General features: G+C 35.3%; 1 protein-coding gene across 1 annotated transcript; it reads left to right on the top strand.

The window, feature by feature from the left end:
* Positions 1–1,852: 1,852 nt before the first annotated feature.
* Positions 1,853–21,375, top strand: LOC149844656 (protein kinase and Mad3-BUB1-I domain-containing protein). Its single transcript, XM_089985752.1, has 16 exons — positions 1,853–1,861; positions 5,707–5,852; positions 13,337–13,402; positions 13,522–13,672; positions 13,768–13,925; positions 14,048–14,135; positions 15,019–15,132; positions 15,209–15,296; positions 17,994–18,097; positions 18,233–18,304; positions 18,660–18,749; positions 18,874–19,031; positions 20,200–20,254; positions 20,327–20,461; positions 20,599–20,720; positions 21,186–21,375. The coding sequence occupies exons 1-16, from the start codon at positions 1,853–1,855 to the stop codon at positions 21,373–21,375; spliced, it is 1,746 nt and encodes a 581-aa protein (XP_089841878.1).
* The last annotated feature ends 1,976 nt before the right edge of the window (positions 21,376–23,351 follow it).

The following is a 23,351-nucleotide window of genomic DNA, read 5'->3' on the forward strand; positions in this document are numbered from 1 at the left end:
CTTGACCTGCTCTCCAGATCAGATCATGTTGTATATAACCAATTCATTTGTTATATTCAGTCTGACCATACATCTCACTTGATGGAGATGTAGCGATTCCCACTCTCACAGTTTCCAAGTGAGATGTGCGTGAGTATTGAATATAATCAATAGTCAGCTACATACAAAGCATCACTCGATAGTACTTTCAAATACACAACTATTTTTGGTTCTTACATTAAAAAGTTTACATTCCAATTGTGTCAACTAGCACTCACTAATAGCTCACAAGGGCTCAGCCTTCCTAACTAAGGGTGACTGTGGTTTGTCACCTGATATGGTACGCCCATGGTCTGGAACCTATAGAGGGCATCCCTTGATACAAAGTTCAAAGGTGGGTGTACTCCCACGCAGGAGAGACCTCGAGGATTTTACCAACTGGAGACCTGCCAATGTGGTACAGTTTTGGTGGGTGTGGTGTCTCCTTGACCTAGCCTAGAAAAAAATAAAACAAAAAAGCACTCACTAGTCCGCATAACCCCCCAAATCAAGTTTATGATCTAATGGCCATGAAGTATGGATAACCATGGGAGTTTAGTTACAAATTATTTGACTTATTCCTTGCATTTTCTTACACATCTTTCCTTCGATTTATAGGTTCTTCTTACGTTTCATTAGATGAAACAAGCCTCACTTTTTGTTATTTTTTGACAGGTTTTGGCCTAACAGCACTAGCAGGATGTATGTAATAGAAAACATAGGTATAAAAATCAAGTTCGTTCTTTTTCAAGCAGCAGTACTGTTTTCCTGTGAAGTTTGATGTGGGGTATTATTTATTTATGCAGGTTTTTTTGTACAAAAATATCACCTTAGAACTGGGGATTACATGTTTCTCTACAAAGATGATGAAACCCAAGAATTTGTAAGTTCTTATTCTTCTTTATATTGTAGTAAATGGTGGGGGGAAAGGTTGCAGATGGTCTTCAGGATCTTAGATTAGGAGATTTAATAGCCTTGGATATGAGGTTAGATGCAATCAAATGCACCCTAATTAGTTTCCTACTAGGTCACTTCACTCACTATCCAATATGTGAATGTCATAACGGCCGTTTATTTCATTCTCGCGTAAGGAAAAGGCCTTTAATGAGAAGGGGCTAGGATTTCTAAAAAAAAAAAATCAGCTGCTTAGCACTTTCTCAGCATGTTGATTTGATGTTTGTTTAATTCATGGTGGGAAAGGAAAAAAAAAGGATTGCCAGCTCAGCAGTTTCCCAAGAAAGCTGCATGAAAGAAATTTTCAAAATTTCTGAGAGGATTTCATGTTTACTGAATTTCCTTTTTCCATTTTGCATTTGTAAAAAAAAAGTTCATCTCTTCAAGAAAAGCAAAGGAACCACAGGCATCTGCTTATGATGGGAACAATGAAATAATCAATAAGGAAGATCAAGATGGTCAAATGGTTCATTCAATCGACTCAAGAAGTCTTCTTAGAGATGTCTCCAATCTTGCAATTGGTGGTAGCGGCTTGGAGTTTGAAAGGGAGCTGTGCATGGGAAGTGGTAGTGTGATTCCTGAAGATATGTTTGAGATTAGCAGTACTTCGTTTGGGTCCTGCACCACTGAACAAGATCATTGTGATTTTAGCTGGCTGGAAATGCTCGATGGCTTCAAGGATGATGAGCTATCCTTCTTCACTGAAGAAGGTGGTGCTATGAATTTCTAGGGTGGGACTCTCTCTCCCTCTCTCACAGACAAATGCACGTCCACATAAGGAAGTTTCTGTTGTGTTTTATTGGAGGATATATGGAGATAGCTCTTCGAAGTTGTGGAAATGAAGGTCATCCTAAATGGAATTCTTCTTTTCTTTCATGCGATGTATGGCGTGAGTTTCTTGTTGTTTATAGAAAGTTCAAAATCTCTCAAATATATAAACTTTCTCAACGTCATGAAAGCGTCTGTAAAATTCTTCTCCCAGTCAACCTCATGAAGGGAGGACACCCTAGTCTCGTCTAGCGTGTCCCACCTCTCACGTTAATCAAGGCTCGGTTTGGGAGACGTTGTTGGAAGCAGCGATGAGACCGATGATGAGAGTGGTAGACTTTGCAACAATGTCCTTCCGACGTCACTCGGATATGTCTCCATTCCAATCGATGGAGATGATGGGAATTCTATGAATTGTTGGAAATGTGGGACCGTAGTGTGCGTGAGAGAGGAGAAAACTTGAGTGAAGAAGGGAGGAGCTTAGATTAGTGAACCTATGAAAAACGGCCTCAAGTCAAAGAGAATTCATCCTCATTGGATTGTATCCCTAGTGTACATAAGATGGGGTGATTTTTTCACTTCCCTTAGGTAGTTGTTTTCCTGCTCATAAATCTTGTAACCACCTCTATACGATTACATTAGATACCTTGAATGTGGGGTTTGTAAACCTTATATTTTTTTAATTGGGTACACATTTTTTTTAATTGGGTTTACCATGTTAGTGGGTTGTAGGATTCTTTTTGCGAGCCTCTATGACCACAATAGATCATTTACTTAGATCCAACATCTTTCACTTGGTCATATGAGATGAACAGTCATATATATTATATCACAATTGGTGCATCATGTATCATATACAATACTTCAAGACAAAACATGCGCCCAAAATATCATGCACAATTCCAAGAGTTATATCAATATGTAAGTATGATGTTTTCTCACATGTTATGGGTTATTTTTTAGATAATCATGTGAATTTTTCATCATTCATATTCAAGTATGAGGTTTTTCATACATACTATGGGTTATTTTCTATATTTTTATATACATTTTTTCATTATTTTTATATAATCAAGTACGATATTTTTCTCGTAGTCATGTAGATTTTTTCATTATTTATTTAAAAAAATAAGAGGTTTTCATACATGATATGAGTTATTCTCATATAGTCATGTGAATTTTTAGCATTATATAAATCATGATTTATTCTACATATAGTAGGGCTTAAGTCATGACATTATCCTTTCATTTGTTTTACATAACCATATGGGTTTTTCATCATGTCAAAATTTAAATAATATCCTTTAATATGAAATATTATGTCATATATCATGAAGTTGTCATATTCATTCCAATACATCACAATTTAGGTCTTATTTTCTTAATTAGTTATGTGGTTTCATATTTTTCTTCCATGATCATAAATTAGGACATCATTATGTTCATAGAGTATTAACTCATGGATCTATGATAAAGTATAATTTACTAAATATAGCAAATACTTTCACTTTTTAAGCTTTCATCATAGTTAACATTCTTACTATTCATGTGCATCATCATCACATGCAACATGCTCAAATTCTCATCAAGTTAAACCCCTGATCATTTTTTATTGATATATATCAATATCCAAATAATCTTAAATATTACTAAAAATATGAATAACTTCATGTTACATACCATGCATAAGCTTCTAACACATGAAAAATATCCCTTTATGCATTCATAAAATAAATTGTAAGGAGCATGACTTATTATGATTGTTTATCATCATATGCAAATAAAATATATTCACCCTCACTTGCAATTAAATAATATATGCATATTAAGACATCACAAACTAGAAGTAATGTGCATTAGAAGTAAAGCATAGCATAAGTCATCATATCCATATTCAATTTTAGATATGCACCAGATCCATATTCAATGACAGTTCTCTCATTACCATTTAGATATGCCAAACACTATAAACTCATTCATTTTTTAAGGTATTAGTCTTATGGTAGTAAGCAACTTAAACAACAAGTATGTTAATATACAAGTTCAAATCCATTATTGGATTCACAAAATTTTTTTATATCCAAATCTATTAGATTTGTACGAGTCCATATCAAAAACTGACTTGAGATATATCACATGAAATTTGACCAATGTTCAAATCGGTATTCATATGTTCTAAATTTCAAATAGATCCACACCACACATTCGACATTATACTTATATGGATCTATCCAGGTCAAATCAAGACTCATACAAAATATTATTAGATCCAAATATCATGCTTGATACTATCTAGATCCACCATGAACTGTAGATCAAATATTGATTCATACAACATATCCGCATACTTTTTTGAATCCATCACTAGATCTATCCAATAAGAGGCCCCAATAAGAAACTATCCAAATTATACATACATCAAACCATGCATAGTTTCACATAACCAAGTTAAATAAATTTGAATGTCATTACACTATGTGGAACCACAATAGATTCATTTATAATAAAACAAATAAGTATATCCATGAGATGCAATTCTATAAAACATTTTCATATCTCATATGGATCCAAACTCACTTATATCATATATAGATTTCATTCGGACCATAACTAAGTACATGTTACCTCACAAGTTTTTAGATATAATCAGTTCTAAAACTAGATCTCAATCCTTTGGTCCACGTCAAGTTATTTTACTCAACACTCAAATAACCTCAAAACTCATAAGATGACTCATTCAAGTATGATAATAGTATAAACATGTTCAATGGTATTTCTTGAATCTAAAAACATTCAACTGGAACTATTCAGATCCATTCAAGTTCAATAGATTTAATATTGATCCAAGAGTCATTCAATATTGATCCAAACATCAAATCTAATGGATCTTAGTCTAGTTACACTTGGTCCATCATAAAAACTGGATCAATACTAAGTCATACTAGACTTATATATTAATATGATCCAAAACATGAATTAACTCATAAAATATATAAATATAATATGTAATTGCATATAATATTTTAGGATTCATTTTAAATGCATGCTAAAAAAATCCAATCATTCCCATATTAGGGTAGAGATACAATCAATATTATAACTAGATTAAAAAAAATCAAATCAACCATGAGTTTTTGGATCACAAAAAAAAATAATACCGAACTCATAAAAATAATCTATGGACTAAATAATAAATCCAAACCTATTTGGATCAAGCATTGAGAGGTATTCAACAAATCAGAGAAGCTTCTTTGCAAAATAAAAAAAGTCAGAAGGTAGTTCTGAGCAAAAATAACAAACTAGATCACTAAAATAGAATTTTTAAAACTTTGTAAGTTAAATAGAAAATTTTAGGTGCTTTTCTGCAATTTCAAAAAAAATAATATAAGCTTTTATGAAAAATATAGACACAACATCCCTGTCTTGGGTATTTACCAGAGAACAAACCCGTTTCTATAATTTTTAAAAAAAGGGCCCCTATTTTGAAAAAAAGGATCCAAAATTAAATAGTCAAAACTATCAAGGGTAGAAAAGGAATTCAACAAGCAAGAGGAATAATTACAGAGTAACAATGGCAAAAGCATAATCTTAATCAATAAAATGAATTATAATAAAAGAGCAAAAGTAATAAGGTAATTGACCATAAAAATAAAGAAATTACCAAATAGGATAGGGTAATAATTAAAAAAGTAGAGAGGAATATTAGAAAAAGAAGAAGGGCATTCTAATAATTTTACTTTAAAAAAGTAAAAAGAATCTTTCTTGACCCTTCTTCATCCCATTTTTTCTTTCTTTCTCTCTCTCTCCTTTTCTGATATGTTTTTTTTCTTTCCTCTTCTTCCCTTTTCTTTCTTTCTTCTTCTTCCGCTTGTTGATCTTGTACTGACTGATGATCTTCCTTTGCCTCCACAGTTCCACTTTCTTTCTCCCTTTTTTTCTTTTTTTTTCTCTCCTCTTCTTCTGTAGGTTTATCCACAGTCGTTGGTTTTGGTGAAACTGCCCGATGGGGAGTCTCCACCATCTTTGACTGCTCCACTCACCTCCAACAACTCAAGAAGATGCTTGATACAAAGCTTTGACGAATCTGGACATCCCAGGATTGGTGGTGAAAGGTAGACATTTTCTCTATTTTCACATTGTAGCTTGAGTTATTAACATTCGCGAAGACCTCAGGCTGGATAGATAGAACCGAGTGCCAATGAGTCAAAGATGGTAGAGATGGAGAAGCTCATATAGTAGAGCATGATCACGATGTAGATGATTGGTGCAAAGACAAATATGGCCTGCCTCTGGATATGGTGAGAAAACCCCATGGACGACCCTCTGCATCTGGCAACTTCGTTGATTCCTTGGCCGATAAAGATCGTGGTGGTCCTTGACATGGAGAATTGATCCTTCGACCACATGATCAGCTAGATGAAGTGCCTTAACTCAAAGATCAATGATGTCATGAGTTTTGAGTTGATCCCTCTCAATGCCATGGATGCTAGCTCTCTCGACCTTTTCCATGAGCATCGCTCATACCTTTGTCAGAGTCGGGGCAGAAAATGATAGCATCTCTTTCTCCATGCATCCATGAAACCCCGAAATCTAGTTGTGACCACCCAACACCGACAGTGATGCCACCCCTGCCGTCGCAGCAGGGGGTCTCCTTTGGCACCTAATATTGGCTACTGCCCAAATCAGTAGAGAGGGTTCTCTTTTGCCCCCTTTTTTTATTTATTTATTTTTGTACTTTATCATTCATAATTTTTCAGTGACTGAGATACTAGTCATAAATTTTGGTGACTATAATAGTGGTAATGATTTTTTGGTGTCTGAGATACCAGACATGAATTTTGATGACTTTGATATTGGTAGTTGTTTCTGATAAATGTGATCGAAATAGAAAATACTAACCTCTACTTTTGATAGGCGGCTCTAAGCAGCAATCAACATCGATCCTCTACACACATAATAAACTCGCTCTGATACCACTGTTAGAAATCTGAAGTGGAGAGGGGAGGAGTTTGGATTGGTGAACCTATGGAAAATGGCATGTAGTCAAGGGAATTCATCTGCATTCGATCGTATCCCTATTACATGTAGAGCAAGTTTTTTTTTTTTACCTTCCTTGGGTAGCTATCTCTACCCATAAATCCTATAACCACCTCCATATGGTTACATTGGATACCTTGAATATGGGGTTTGTAACCTCATATCTCTTTAATTGGGCCCACGGTGTTAGCGGGTCAAAGTATTCTTTTTGTAAAACCCTATGGCTACATTAGATCTTTTACCTAGATCCAACAAGAATCCCATGTTTCCCTTCCCAACTATGGCTCCCAACAAAGAGAGCCCAAATGTAGTATTTTGTATTTCATGGAAAAAATAAGTCTACAAATGCATAGAGGAGAAGTAAGCACTTGGTAACACTCATCCTTATCTTCATATACCATACAAGATCTCATTGATGCAAGTTGTTTGAACCAAATATGGCTGCATATATAAATGGATTCAACATGGTCAATTTGATAGGAATCAACCTTTGAATTACAATATATTGACAAAAATATGTTTTTTTTAATCAATGAATCTTGGCATGTTTATAGCCATTGATTTTTTATCTATTAGAAAACCCTAGCAATTTAGATTTTGATATTCATTGATTTTTTTTATCTATTAGACAACCCTAGCAATTTAGATTTTGATATTCATTGATTTTTTTATCTATTAGAAAACCCTAGCAATTCAGATTTTGATATCCATTAAAAGAACCATGTCCAACACATCTATGAGAATGGATTTGATTAAAACAACTTGCTATAGTGAGATCCTAAGATGAGGAATGAAGGCAGAGATGACATAGGGGATGAGTGAAACTGAATTGAGATATAGGGGGGCTCTTAAGTGATCCTTTATCAGCCAATACATGACAACATTTTTGCCTGAGTCAATCACATAACAACATTTCATGGACCTCATAGCAACAAAATACAAGCTCCACTCAAAATGTTGTCAAGCCATGTGATTAGTTGAGGGCACATAAGGGATCACTTAAGAGTTCCTTCGATCGTACACGGATGTGTTTGTTCCTAAAATGCAGGAAGTAAAAGACAGGACAGATGGTAAGGGTTTCTACTTTTGCATCTTCATCCCAAGAGGGAAACAAACCTCAAAGATGGCAATTGGATTAGGTGATTTTTCAATACTCATCATTAATGGTGATTTTTCAGTACTCACCACCACACATCTCAATGGTGGTATGGAGCACCTTGTGGAGAGTCCCTTTAGTATCCCTCAAGGTCATCTTCATACCTCTAGGACATCTAAGAGCAGATCAGATGAATTGCCAAATCACTTTGGGAAAGTGATTTGACATCCTCACCATTCGTTATGGTGATCAATGGTCACCATTATGCCTGCCAATGATGATGTCATCATTAACTTTTTGGTGGGCCCCATAACTTGAACAAGGACTATGAGATTGAAGCAATGGATGGTTAGTATGTCAAATCACTTTCTTAAAGTGATTTAACAAATAACCTTGTTGGAGGAGTGCGGAGCTTGTTTCTTACCTGAATATAAATCCATAATTTTCACAGATTCAACTTCACAGTAAGTTAGTTGGGAGTGATCCTCTTGCCCACAGGTGGGCGTTCGAGGTGGTAGCTCTTAAGGCAATTTTTTTAGGGTAGTTTTATAATTTTACTCTATACTCCTTGTTATATCCTGCAACACTAATAGACTTATTGTAAAACTAGAAGAGTCCTATTTAAGGAGGTATCCTCCTCTGTATTGCACATCTCAATCAATAAAGAAGAAGATTCAGTGCAATCCTAGACGTAAGCGGTTTTAGCCAAACCATGTAAAATCCTTGTTATGTGTGTGATTATTTTCTTTTGATTTTTTGTGTTTGTTTCTTCAATCTATCATGTAGGTCGAATCGTTGTTTCCTAACAAACCTAATCTGCCCTACAGGACATCTTGGTATGGCATCCCCCCTAGACAAGATGCATGGTGGATATTGAAAATCACCACTAACGGTGATTTATCATCTGAACTGTTCCAAAAAAGATGTCTTTTGTCTCATAAGAAGTTGCATGAATAAGTTGCTTACATGTATATATCACAAACTTTTCTTTCTTTAAACCTTTACGAAATTATGCATCTTGGCTCAAGGTGAACCAAAACTTACCTTATTTCACCAGGAAAGAAATGGCTTTGCAGAAAACAGATCAGATTCAAATTTTATATTTTATTTTCAGCAGCATATTGTGCTTTTTTTTTACACTGGGAAATCACACCTCCTTAACCACTTGGGTAACCCTTGCAAGACAACTACATATTGTGTTTACTTAAAAGTCTTTGCAGTTTGAAAGTTGCCTTAGATGCCCTTAATAGGGTATCTTTTTGTGGTTTGGTTATAACTATCACAATGAACTCCATCCATGTAAAAGATACATCCTTATTACTACAAAGCATACTTCTTAGCCTCCCTAGGCACTTCTAGTATCTATGCCCTGCACCATATGAGGTTCCAATGAACTACGACATTCTAGTATCTATGGCATGCACCATACCAAGTTCCAATGGACTTTGACATGATTCCAATATTTTTACTTTGTCAATTACAAATTCTAATGCTACTATTGAAACACGGTTTGCCAAAACATCTTAGGTGACCGATCATACATGGGATAGGACCATGTTTTTGCCAATTGAAGATGTCAAATATTTGTTCTACACAATCAAGAGATATACTCCATGCTTTGGTAAATCTCAAGAAAATATGTTCTGAAACCCCAAGTTATCCAAAGTGTTAACAAATATGTTATGTGAGGAAGACTACCAAATCTAGTAATATTCTCACTTGGCTGAGATCCAAATTGATGCAAGAAACTAGCATACACTTGTTGTGAAGAATCTTTAAACCGAGGTTACTGGACACTTCTTAGATATGTGGGAAGCAGGCTTTTTTTCGAAACTTGTTTTGGAAGTGTGATACTCTTTGCTTTTGAAACTTGATGGAAATATCGATTCTTGCACACTTTACCATGCCTCCTACATATTTCATCGATGCTTTCTCTCATGCTTTCCACTCACTTTTTATATGTTTTATCTAAATTGGTAACTATCATTTTTAGATTTTGACGGAAGTTTAATTCTTGTATTAAAAAAATCATTAAATTTAAGACGACATTTTTATTTTTGTTTTTATTTGCTTCCAATTCATTATTATTTCGCTTATTGTTCAATTCGCATGCTGCTTATTTTTCAATTCTTATTTTGTTTTCAAATCCATTCCCCCCCTTTTCATTTCTTATAAATTTTAAAATGCTTCACATCTCTTTTCCCGCTTCTTGGTGTTGCCTTCACGTAGCTCAAAATCAAGTTAACTTTTTCATTTGTTATGTCATAGTTTATTAGCAAGTTTCACAGTATTGGGCTAGGGGTGGGTGTGAGAGGTGGACACATCCCCACATTTTGTATTAGAAAACCAACATGAGTGTCTCATATGCACAAGCCAGAGGCCCTCGTGAGGGGAGAGACACGACCTATCATATAGGAGGGCAGATTGGGTGCAATCACATTGCACACTTTATATGTGCCGCTTCACCTGACCTTCCTCCATCTCTGTGGTACAACCTGTCAGCTGTGGAGCCCAACAAAAGATGGAGGGCAGATCAGGTGGAGTAGCACACTAAAGTTTATGATGTGATTCACCAATTAAAAAGCAGATTCAGTGATGAGCCCAACCACTGATAAATAGTGCATGTTGCGCTCGATCACACAACCACACCACAAATTAAATGAAAGTGTAATGGCAAGTGCAATTAGTCATCACTCAATGCCTCTTGGGTCTAAATCATGAGATAAGTGATTGACGAGAATAATTAGTTTATCGTTATATACATAAAACTATTAGATACAATATATATTGTTTCCTTATTCGTTCTTTACATTTAAAAAAAAATCTAATGAGTTTTAGATACCATTGACACTTGAAACAAAGGGCTGTTACATGTGTATGCAGCACCAGCAGCTAGCTCTTCACCCCGACTATCAACATAGATAGATAGATAGATAGATAGATAGATAGCACCTTTGATGCAAGAGCAGGATACCACTAGGTTACAAGATTCTTTTGGATCGTAGTCTGGAATCGGGTCTATCTCAATGGATCAGGGTTTCTAAGGGTTTCTTTTTGTTTACTATAAATATTCATTATAGAAAGGCAAAAGTAGAGATTGATGATGAATTATTAATGAATTTTATTATATATGTATATAGCACCTTTGATGCAAGAGCAAGAGCAGGATACCACCAGGTTACAAGATTCTTTTGGATCATAGTCTGGAATCGGATCTATCTCAAATTTGTATTAGGATCAAGGTTTCTAAGGGTTTCTTTTTGTTTACTATAAATATTCATTATAGAAAGGCAAAAATAGAGGTTGATGATGAATTATTGATGAATTTTATTATTTTCTTTGTGATTTTCTCTTATTTTCATGTCTTTCTTAGTTTTTTAGTTTTGTAGCTGTGTTAGGGTGCTGATTGTTGTGGGGTTTAGGAGTGATCCTCCTGTTACTGAATCAACCTTGCTTCTAACCCGAAAGCATTAAGTTATGTTATAATTATGCACACAACTTGCACTTGGAAAGTTTTGAAGAGATAGATAATAGTTGGCAATGTCCCTCTAACTAACTAAGATGCAGCAGGACCTATTGTAAGGTGGTAGATTTTGGGCTAAAATCTAGTCAAATACTTACTACATTTGGGTTGGTTTCAGGTCATACGTTACCCATTGCCAACCATATAATATAGATACATCCTTTGATTCCATTTGATCCACTGGTCACATGTTAGAATACCTTAGATTCTGCAATTCTTCTATTAGACTAGATTCAAGACTTCAAAACTAAATTGTTTTGACAGAGACTAGAGAACTATGACAAATATGGCCACTTATTTTTTTGTTGAACCTTTTTTTCGCCTAACAAATTAGACACCTTGGTCATGTAAATGTTCGCCTGAAAAAAACAGACGCCATGTAATTGTCGCCTGAAAAAACTCAGGCACCATGTCAGTGCTTGTTAAAATCAGGCGTCATATAAGTTGCTGCCTGAAAAATCAGACGCCTAAATTTTTAGGCGACAAAGGGAAAAAGTATAAAGTAAATAGAAAATTAGCCATGTTCGTTATATTTTCTAACTTGCAGTTAGCAATGGTATTTTCAATAAAAGCCATGGCCATGATCTACCTCATTGTCCATAAACTTAACTTTTGTTTAAACTTCACTTCAAGCCAATGTTCAATCAAGTGACTAGTGTTTTTCAATTTAGTACATGAGAAACCGATGCCGAGTTGGGAGACCCACTGCACTGAAAAATCTTGTCGACCTATGGTCTCCATGCCCAGCTGTGTAAAACCCCGAGGCTATTGCCCCCTCACTGTAGCTCAGTATAAGTGGGACCCACGGAGGGGTGGGTTTTGTGGTTGTAAACCCCGAGTGAGACTTAAATCTGTAGATAGGTCTCTTTTCTTGGATCGCTACTTCACTGTTCAATTATATCGGATTTGGTTGTTGCCTATATCCGAACTGAGCCGATAGTGTTTAACTTGCAAGGGAATTGGCTATAAATTTTTCCTCCCTACAAATCTTAATGGATTGGGTCATACCAGACCAGGCCCGATATTATCCCAGCAATATTAAAGTCTAGACCATAGTCACAAATCTTGTTCTCTAAAAAATATTAACGAGAAAAACACACATTTCGGAAAATATAGTTTGTCTTAGGAAAATTTGGGAAATATATTGGTACACATAAAAGAAAATATATTTGCTAGCAAAGTGGTGAAACCCCTTTTTTTTTTTTACTCGCATTTAATACTATGGATGTGATCTACATGTTTTATTTAGTGGGAACCAGATTTTGGATCATCAGAAACGGGCTTATACTGATAAAAAAATCAATGAATGCATCAATATAACAAATATAAATCCAGTATAAAAATATAAATACAAACATGAACAATAAAAAAAACTAATATCACGGTTATAGATGGATCATGGTTCATAGTTTGGGTGTTTATAAACCAGTGTGAGAGTCGATAAGACAATGAAGTTTTACTGTCACACGTTTAAGAAAAAATAAATAAAGAAAGGGGGTTTTACTGGATCCGGTTCTTATCATATGGATTTGTGCCCAGATTTGGTCCTGCTAAATACAGGTCCTTGGATCTGGACCCAGATGCAATACCGGTGCCCTCCGCGCGCGGCCATCGTTGATTCAAATCTCGCCCCCTCGTTAACTTTCTCTCTCTTGCTGCAGAGAAGAAGAAGAAGAGCCGAAAGAGGATCAACATTATCACACATGAAGATCAACAAAATGTTGAACCCAACAAAATAGAAAACAAAACTAAAATATAGAAAACAAAAGCAAAAGGAAAAGAAACTACAGCCAGCACTGATCTCCGATTCAAGATGGACATTTACAACGAATCCCTCTCAGTCCTCTCTCGGTTGTCCTCTCTCTCTCTCTCTTGTTTTGTGGGTATATGGAAATCTGCTTCTTCTTTTCTTATTCTGGTTTTTTATTCTGCACTCTCAGGGAATTCGAAGAAATGGGTCGTTCACAAGGCCAATCTGAAGATGATCCCATACAAAATTGGCTGAGGTATCTCTCTCTCTCTCTCGTAATTTTAATCTGGTTTTCTTTCTCTAATCTGAAGTGTCATCAAGAGGTTCTCTCTCTCTCTCGTAATTTTAATCTGGTTTTCTTTCTCTAATCTGAAGTGTCATCAAGAGGTTTGTGGACAATTCTCGCCAAAGCTCGGGCTCAAATTTGTCCCAACTCGTTAAGATTTTGGAATACTGTATTGCGCAATTCCAGCAAGTCGAGCGATATCTCAATGACATCCGGTTTCTGAAGATTTGGGTAATCTATGTAAGGGATTTTTGTGTTTTTATAGTTTAGGTATCTTTATAGCCAAAATGGAAGATGAAGGATATGATGATTTTGGGTCTTTTTTCTTTTTGCAGGCTGACGTGATTCAGGATTTCAAAAGGGTTTATGAGATGATGAACACAAAAGGGATCGGCATAGCGCATTCGTTTCTGTATGAAGCGTATGCGGTGCATCTCGAATTGATGGGCAAATGGGACGAAGCGCAGAGCATCTATCAATTGGGCATTTCTAGGTGATATTTTTTCTGTTTCTTCCTCATTTCCATGAATATATCCTTCGCAATTCGGATCATTGAATTCGCCAGACTATGTAGCTTGAACGCAAGTTGTGGTTTTCATGGTGATCTCTTGACAGGAATGCGATGCCGATTGAAAGACTCAAGAGTATGCACAAATTGTTCCTCGAGAGAGTTACTGAAGCTAACGTTTCATTGAAGAATGAGGTACTTTGATAGCCGTTTTTATGGTGTTTTTGGTCTACGGGAAAAGGTTAAATGATTGGGCTGTCGATTGAACTTTGTTAGCCACCACTAGACAATTGATTCATGTAACTCTGCAAGATTTTGTGATGGAGTCTTTCTTTCCCTGAACCTGTGATTGGAGGCAAATTGCTAATTTCTTTAAAAAGTATTTGCATGAGACTAGGCATGTCTCCTTGAATTATTAGCCTGAATCATGGACATGCTTCTTTAATTCTTTTTTCCTGCCTACATCTAAAGAACAATCTAAGATGCCACTGGATAGTTTCCATTTTTTTTGTCCCCTATTTGAGTCAGTGTTTACATAGCAAACTGTTGGTACTTTTGAAATTATCTAACAAGGTTCTCACCAGTTTTGCATTTCAAATAAAGCATGGACTTCATTTTTGTTGCAGCATGTAATGAGCAATCCATCTCAATAAGGATGGATAACAGGAAAATAAGAAAAATGTTTCTTCCATCATTCTTAAAAGTGAGTGATTTATCCAAATTCATCATCTCATAATAGCCATTTTATTATATTGCTGCTGTTGGCAGCAGTCATCTAAATGAGGGCAGAGGCTTAAAATAGGAAAAAACAAAAAAGGGATAAAACTGTTGCAGGAAGGTAAATGAATGGAATCAACTATAAAATCTGGACTTCTTCACTCTGTTATTTAGATCTACCATATATGTTAAGTCCACATAATCAGAAGGTACATTATCTGAGAGAACAGTGATCATATTACCTCTAGCAGTTCTCTTCGATGGAACTTGGTATTTTCAATTACCATGCCTTCATTGGTAGGAAAAAAAGCTAGGATCATGTATGTTTTCCTAATGCATTTCCTGTTGGCTGCTGCTTTAGGTTGAAGCAAGTAATTGTATCAAGCACGGAAGTGTTGATGGCATTAATCCATGGTCAAAATCCACCATTGAGGATCTTTTGGGAAAGACAAATAAGTACCTAGTTAAATATGATGTGAGGAACTTTTTGCTTTTTGTGGTTTTAAAATCACAATCTAGTCTATTTAATGTCAACTTTTGAATGGTTTCAGGGCTACTATCGGAGCACAAAAAGCTACCCGGGCAAATTACCTTTATCCTCTTCTAATACTGTTCCTCGAAATATGGTCATAGAATTAGGTGATATTCTTTTTCATCATTAAGTGGTTTACATGGGAATTATGCTTTAGTATTATATCTATCGATGCATGAACTGTTGTACACATATGCTTAGGGAATTCTAGCACCAAAAACAATGCTTTGCACTGTTATGTAGTGAATCATGCTATTGTAGGACCTAGCAACTCCACACCATTTCTGAACCTTTTCATAAAAAAATCAGGATATGCTTATATATCAAATTTGTAAACTTTTTCAAGTTTTAACAGCATAAGCAATCCATACACTTCTCCAATATATCAAGCTTAGGATTCAAGCAAATTAAATTAGAAGGACAAACTGATAATTCAATGAAACACTAATTTTAACCACTTTGCAAGCTGTATTGAACTTTGTTTCACTGTCTCAATAATAAGGTGGATTACATTGGAAGGTCCAACCTCTTCTATCACCTTTGAAACTGTCTGCCAAAGGAACTGTTGTCTTCATCCTAACACATTAACTCATTTAAAGAACATTACTGCCTTTGGACAGGAGACAAGGAAATTGAATAAGTATTTCATTTTCATGCACCATTTTTTTCTAATTGTTTGTAGTTCTCCAGGATTTTGGACCCACTACACTGCTGCTTCAGTTTTGCTGCAACTGCATATGCAAGTACAATTCACAATCCATGATAATAAAGCATCCTATAATTGGATCCTATGCTGATAATATTATCATTTATGGCCTAAATCTGAAAAGAAATTGTTGCACTAAATGTTGTACATGTCTCTTGGAAAGATCATTCAAACTACTATTAGTGCACCTGCTCAGTCATTCACATTGAACTAGTGTCAGGTTGGACCAGTGTTGTGAAAAGCGTTGAGGCGTAGCGAGGCGCTCCACCCAAAACCGCAGCAAGGCATAAGCCTCGAGGCATAAAGTGTAAGCCTCAATTTTTTTTTTGAAAACTTTAAAAAAAATATCTAAAATACAAATAAAAAAATGCGTTATTGATGAAATAACAACCAATAAGAAATAGAAAATCTCAAATAAGTACTAAAAATATGAGATTAACATATAAAAGTAACTGATTACATAACTGGAAAATATATGAGATTAACCTACAAAAGTTAAAATATATGAGATTATTCTAAAAAATATGAGATTAACATATAAAAGTAACTAAAAAACTGATTACATAACTGGAAAATATATGAGATTAACCAACAAAAGTTAAAATATATTAAGAAACCGATTACATAACTGAAATAATTGAAAAATATATGAGATTAACATACAAAAGTTAAAATATATGAGATTATTCTAAAAAATATGAGATTAACATATAAAAGTAACTAAAAAACTGATTACATAACTGGAAAATATATGTGATTAACCAACAAAAATTAAAATATACTAAGAAACTGATTACATAACTGAAATAACTGGAAAATATATGAGATTAACCTACAAAAATCTTGTTGATTATGTCTCAGAAATCTTGTTGTACGAAAAAAAAAACCGCACCTTAAGGCGAGGCACGCCTTTTGCGCCTCAAGGCGCGTTTTTGATAACACTGGGTTGGACAGTTAGGGTTATTCTAGGAAGACAGCTACTAACTCTCTGCTCAAGATTAGTAAATCCTCTCCATAAAAAAGCTCTTATTTTCCTCCTATTAGTATGCACATATGCTTTTGCCTTATTACTACTTGTGGCCTTGCCTTTTCATCTTTCTTCTTTCAAATCTTTTCCTTTGAAAGCCCACTAACACTGGCTCTATCACTCAACAATTTTCAAATTTCTTGGTTGGAGGTACTGTTAAATATAAATATATATATAAACTGCATTGCCTGATAGGGGTATTTTAGTCTTTTTACTTTTCTTAGAGTTGTTTTTTAGAAACAACTTTTTACCTTTTTCTTTTTTCTTTTTTCTTCTTTCTTCTTTTCTTTTTTATTTTATTTCTTTGTTAGAGACTTGGGGCCCCACTCTTGGAGTCGTTGGGAGCTCCCCAATATCTCCTAGAGGTGGAGCTCCCCAATATCTCCTAGAGGTGGAGCTCCCAAGGCCCCTCTCTCTCACTTGTTGTGTATAAATAGGGGAGTTCCCCCTTCATATTTGATGTACTCTTTTTTACTTATTCTCAATAGTATTCATCTTTTATTTGCCTTTTTGGCATTATCCCTTTGTGGATTTGTGTATGCACTTAAAGTGCTTGTTTGTTCTTTTTGTTTTTGTCCATTGTTGGACTTGTAAGTGTTCTACACTTTGTTATTAGTGATTCCGCTTACTTCATTACAGGTATCTCTACCCAAAATTGAAATATACTCAAATCTCTTAGCTTTGGTATGGTAAGCCAGGCATTCTGCAAATCTTCCATGATACCATCATGATCTCACTCCTCACAACAAAGTCCTGCAAAGAATATCTAATTTTTTAAAATTCCAACAGTTGGAAATATGTTGGACCATTGGGAAACCATAAACCTTCTACTGCTAACGGAAATCTAATCTCAATGCAAATGGCGAACCAAATGAACTAGTTTATCACCTTAAAAAATTTCATGAAATAAGAATACCTAATAAAGTGTTAGTTCAAATTGACGTTTACGTTTACATCAGCAACTCTTTCTCTCTCAATATTTCTGTGCTACTGAGAAAAGAAAAATGCATAATTCCCATATGTAGGCTTCTATTTCATCATCTTCTAATTTCTACACCACAATATTGAAAGGTAGGAAAAAATACCAGATCAAAGGTTGTGCTGGCAAGGGTGGATACGCACAGGTTTTCAAGTCTCATGTTTATGGCAACCCGGATGAAGTAGTTGCCTTGAAGGTCTCTCTCTCTCTCTCTCTCTCTCTCTCTCTCTCTCTCTCTCTCTCTCTCTCTCTCTCTCTCTGTTTGCGTGTTCACGTTTGTGCAGGTTTACTTAGTTCGTTAGTATCTGATTTTTATTTACGTCTTTGTCAGATACAAAAGCCTTCTTTCCCATGGGAGTTCTACATGTACAGACAACTTGACAAGAGAATCCCATACACAGAAGTATGTCATTTTCTGGAGTTGCTTTAATTTAACTTGTGTTAAGCTATCCTTGAAACAAAGCTTAGGCCAAGCACCAACTTGGGACTTTTCCAGGCTCTAGTTGGGTTGGAAAATGGTCTTCCAATGTCTAATAGATTGGCTGCGATTAGCCGAAAGTTGAGTGGTTGAGCTGAGTTCCTTCATATGATTGTTCTCATACCTGGCCTGTTGGGGTCCAGCCATTCTCAAGTTAAAGAACTATTTCATTATAAGCCCCAACTACTTTCTTATTGCTTTAAATCATATTCCTTTAACTCAATGTAATTGTCTTTTATTGCTGTTTTTTTCTTTTTTTAACTCTCTGTCTGGTTGGCAGAGATCAAGTTTTGGATCCGCTCAAAAGATGCACATATATTCTGACTGCAGCATTCTGGTGTGTGACTATGTAAAACATGGAACCCTTCAGGTAAACATTTCATATTAGCATCTTCTAGCTTTTCTTGATAAAGTTTGTTGACTGCCAATCCTTTTACTTTGTTAGTTTTGGTTATCTTTGTTTAGTATATTTTCACTAAGAAAACTTTGCGCAGGATGTGGTGAATTCTTATGTGGTTACTGGCCATGCCATGGATGAAGTTATATGTGTCTATTACACCATAGAGATGTTGCACATTCTTGAAACATTGCACAGAGTTGGCATCATTCATGGTGATTTCAAACCTGATAATTTGCTTGTTCGATATGCTAGGTAAGTGCTAAACTCTTGTTGTTTTGCACAGAAGCTTGGAAGGCATTCAATAGATTAACTGAAATCCAACACCGTGATCACTAGTACTTCTGGTTGAACATTTTGTGGGAAGAGACGATTTTCTGTCAAATTCAGTTATTGATCTAGCAATTCATTTATTGATAAAACTAAGATAACAGCATATTCCTGCTGAAGTAAGCTGCTTTTTATGAACAATATGTTGATCCAATGTTGCAGGCATGTGCATGTGTACTGGCATCATTCTGTGATGTGCCGTGTCTGATAATGATTTTCTAAGCAATGCTTTGTATGCGATTGTTAAGGCATTCTTATTCTGTCTAAACATTATTCTTTGCAAATGTATCTTTGATTCTTTTCTAAATTTCCTAACTGCAGCATGTCAATAGTCAGGCAGAGTTTCACACCTCTCTCTCTCTAACCAAGTCAACTGAAACTCACCTATGAATATTCTTGTTTGAGTCAACTCTAGATGTTTTATGGGATATCCTGCTTATCAAAATTCAAGGCCTAGTGCCTAGTTTATCTAAATGAGTATCATCAAGTCTCAGCCAAAATATCCATCATTTGCATGAGACTTGCTTCATCAACTCCTTTTGCAAATGTGTCCAGATTGAACTTTTCCTTGGTTCAACATGTAGCCCATTTGACAAAGTGTATTGCGGTTTTGAAGACTTCAATGAACCTTGATTTTGGTTCAATCAGTTGCGTTTCTTACCTGCATATTATCAGGCAACCCAGCCAACTCCATTTTGCACTTGGTAACTGTTTGATTGTCTTGTAGACTTTGTTGTACTTTTCCAGTGGTAGTGTTTGCTACAACATTTGGAACATTTGTTTTTCACTGTTTTGGCTGATATTCTTATGATGGAGTTAAAGATCTAGCACTTTGATTCTATTTTGTTTTCCTATTTTCTGTCAGAATTAGATACTATCTAAAATATAGTACATTTTGTATGATGTTTGATAATGTCCTTAAGCTTTTTTGCTGTGTATAGTTATTAAGAATCTCCATAGGTGTTTGGGTTCCGCTAAGTATTTTAATTGCTTTCTCTTAGTAAAAGTTATATATATATATATATATATATATATATATATATATATATATATTAGAACTGATATGGTTGCGATTGTTGTTATTTTCATGAAGTGACGACTTGGGGATGGAGGATTTTTTTAGTCACTCTGGATCATGGAAAGATCAGGTACATATCATGCCTCATGGATTTCAAAGAAAATATTTCACTCATGACATGTAACTAGTAAGTTTATGACAGGGACTTTGTCTTGTGGACTGGGGAAGGGGAATTGATCAGAGTCTTTTTCCTGATGGTATGGAGTTTCTGGGTGACTGTAGAACATCTGGTTTTCGCTGTATCGAAATGCAGGAAAGCAGGCCCTGGGTATTTCAGGTAGTTTTCTCTTCATTAGGCATCCATAAGTTGCCTCATTGTAGGTACATTATGCATCCATAAATTGCTTCATTGTAGGTACCCCATTCACCTTATGAAACTATATGTTTCTGATCATGAAACAATGATTGCAACAGGTAGATACATATGGGCTTTGTGTTATTGTACACATGATGCTGCATGGTAAGTACATGGATGTTGAGAAAAAGGCATCTTCAGATGCACATTACCACTATCAGCCCAGACTATCGTTTAAACGGTATTACTAAGAAACTCTATCTTATCACTTTGTAATTTTATTTAAGGGTGATTCAATGAAATTCATCAAGAGTACCCTCCTATGCTTATGGATTCACACTTCAAATTTCAAATGTCAAGGAGCATAGATGCTGAATTATAAATGTTATTGTTTGTACCAGGCATGCATTTTTTTTAAACAGCTGAATAAATTGCTTGAAATGCCCTCACTTGATAGTTTTCACAGTTAGGGTACTGCTACCATTTAGATGACAGTATTGGAAGTAGGATTTACCAAGACACAAGTCCAATCAACTGCATTAGTATGATATTAAAGTAATTTATATTGCTGATTCTTAGTGTGTTTAGATGACAGGGTTAACTGGGTCACAACCAGGCTTACCCTGTCAACTGCTCAAGCATGGTTTTAAGTGCCTTGGAAATAATATGTCCTTCTTGCCCCTCTAACATGGATCATCAATGCTAGGTACTGGAACGTGGATCTTTGGAAGAACTTATTTTCCCAGTTGCTAAATATTGGCTCCTCTCAGGATACTATGGTGCTACAAAGTTTAAGGAAAATGTTTGAAGATTATTTGCATGAGAACCCCCAGCTCATCAAGAAACTAATACAGTTGTTGTCAAGACAGAGAACTACAATGTGTTCTTCAAAGTGAAGGTTGCTCTTTCTGTACACTGCCCTCTACCATCAGCTGCCAGTTCATTTCTGATTCCACAAGCTGTGGCCCTTTCCTCAAATAAATTCATCATTCTAATCTCTGTTTGATTGTATGGTTGCATTAGCTTCAATGTGAATAATTTGGTTCACTTTGCATGAATATGTATGAGGCTATGAGCTTTATTTATTGTTGATACTTATGTGTAAGCATATGTTATATCTTTCTTGTAATGGTACTTTGAACTAATGAAGCTAGGCAGTCTTCCTTCTGCTTCTTTCATTTCTTCTTTCTAGGATAACCCTCTGTTAGATTGTCAACAGGGGCTGTTCTAGTATGACTATCTAATCCAATTATCACCAATTGACCCCACGCTTTGACGTACAGTCACTTTGAAGCGTAAATGGTTGAAGAAGAGTTTTCTGGAAGCAGAGTTCGTTGGTATTTAACTAAAAGTTATCAAAATTTTGTTGTGAATTCATGGATCCTAAAGTAAGTCTCTAGGGCATGTTATTCTTGAAGATGTTTATGACTCTCATATGCATATAAATGATTTGAATATCTCTAGAGATGTGAGAGCCGTTATCAAAGGCTCATTTGACTTGGGATTTTGATCACTGTTTTCTAAATTAACATATAATTGATTAATATATTTTATAAGAATGTGATTGTAGGCTATATAAGAGGTTTAGTTGATATAGCTTGATGCTATACTGGATGTTGATGCAGGTTCCTATATCTTGCATTGATTAGTGTGAATTTTCCAAAATCTACTCAGCTGCCGCCTCATTAGGACTTTGACTAATTGTAGGTATAATCAATCTGGTGCCATCTGGGGTTTATGAGTTGAAATTTCTTAAAAGAAATCTCTCAGAATGAAGACCTTACTGGCTGCAATGACTTGGCATTTTTCATACTTCTCTTATTTGACTAAACAGTAGGTTACATGTTTTATTTGTTGCATAAGTTACCTAATGGTTTTACCTTTAGTAGTTTAAGGGGGTGTGTGATTGTGCAGACAACCTAGACAAGTACGTTGCTGTCTGGACACTGTTGGCCAGGCACAGAGCTGTCTTGCCCAGGACAGTTACAATGTCATCCTTGTCCAGCATTTGAGTTGACCAGACAAGGATGTGATTGTCCATGTGTACTGCATTTGATTCATTTAGTGCAGACAACTTGGAACATATATAAAATGGGTCGGATAGCTTCTTTTTGGATTGTACGATCCAATCCGCTCAACCCGAATAGTGTTTGGACAAGTTTGGGTTGGAGTTTAGCATTGGATATGGGTATCACATTGAATCCAAACATCGAAATACATTTAAAATTTGTGTATTTGTTAAAAAAAATGTAAGATATATCCTTTGTATACATGCATTTAAAACATGTATCCATAAGCACATAAATCCATTCAAACACATAGTAATATGTCCATCAAACATTCAAACGCAAACATATATCTTTTGTACGCACACATGCAAAATTTGTATTCATAGAACTCATTTTTGCTTCCAACATTCATAAATTCATTCAAACACATTCTAACCTGCCCATCAAACATTCAAACACAAACATGTATCCTTTATATACACACATGTAAAATGTGTATTCATAGAACCTATTCTAACTTTGGGGTCTTGCTTCCAAGATTCATAAATTCATTCAAACACATTTTAACCTGCCCATCAAACATTCAAACATATAACTTCATAACCTGCTCATGAATTCATTCAAAAATATAAATTTATTCTTTGCTCATAAATTTCTTCTAACATTCAAACACAAATCCGGTCTCTGCTCATAAATTCGTTCAAATACATAATCAAACACGTAATTCATATCATATCCATAAAATGAGAACATAATGCATTTTTAGATCAAAAGCACCATGTCTGAATAGTTTGGACATGTAGTTGTCCATCAAAAAGTCATAAAATCTACAATGAACCCATATCAACGGTATCCACCAACCA

Source organism: Nuphar pumila, chromosome 2 (assembly GCF_984573655.1).
Source record: "Nuphar pumila chromosome 2, dmNupPumi1.hap1.1, whole genome shotgun sequence".
Classification (NCBI taxonomy): Eukaryota; Viridiplantae; Streptophyta; class Magnoliopsida; order Nymphaeales; family Nymphaeaceae; genus Nuphar; species Nuphar pumila.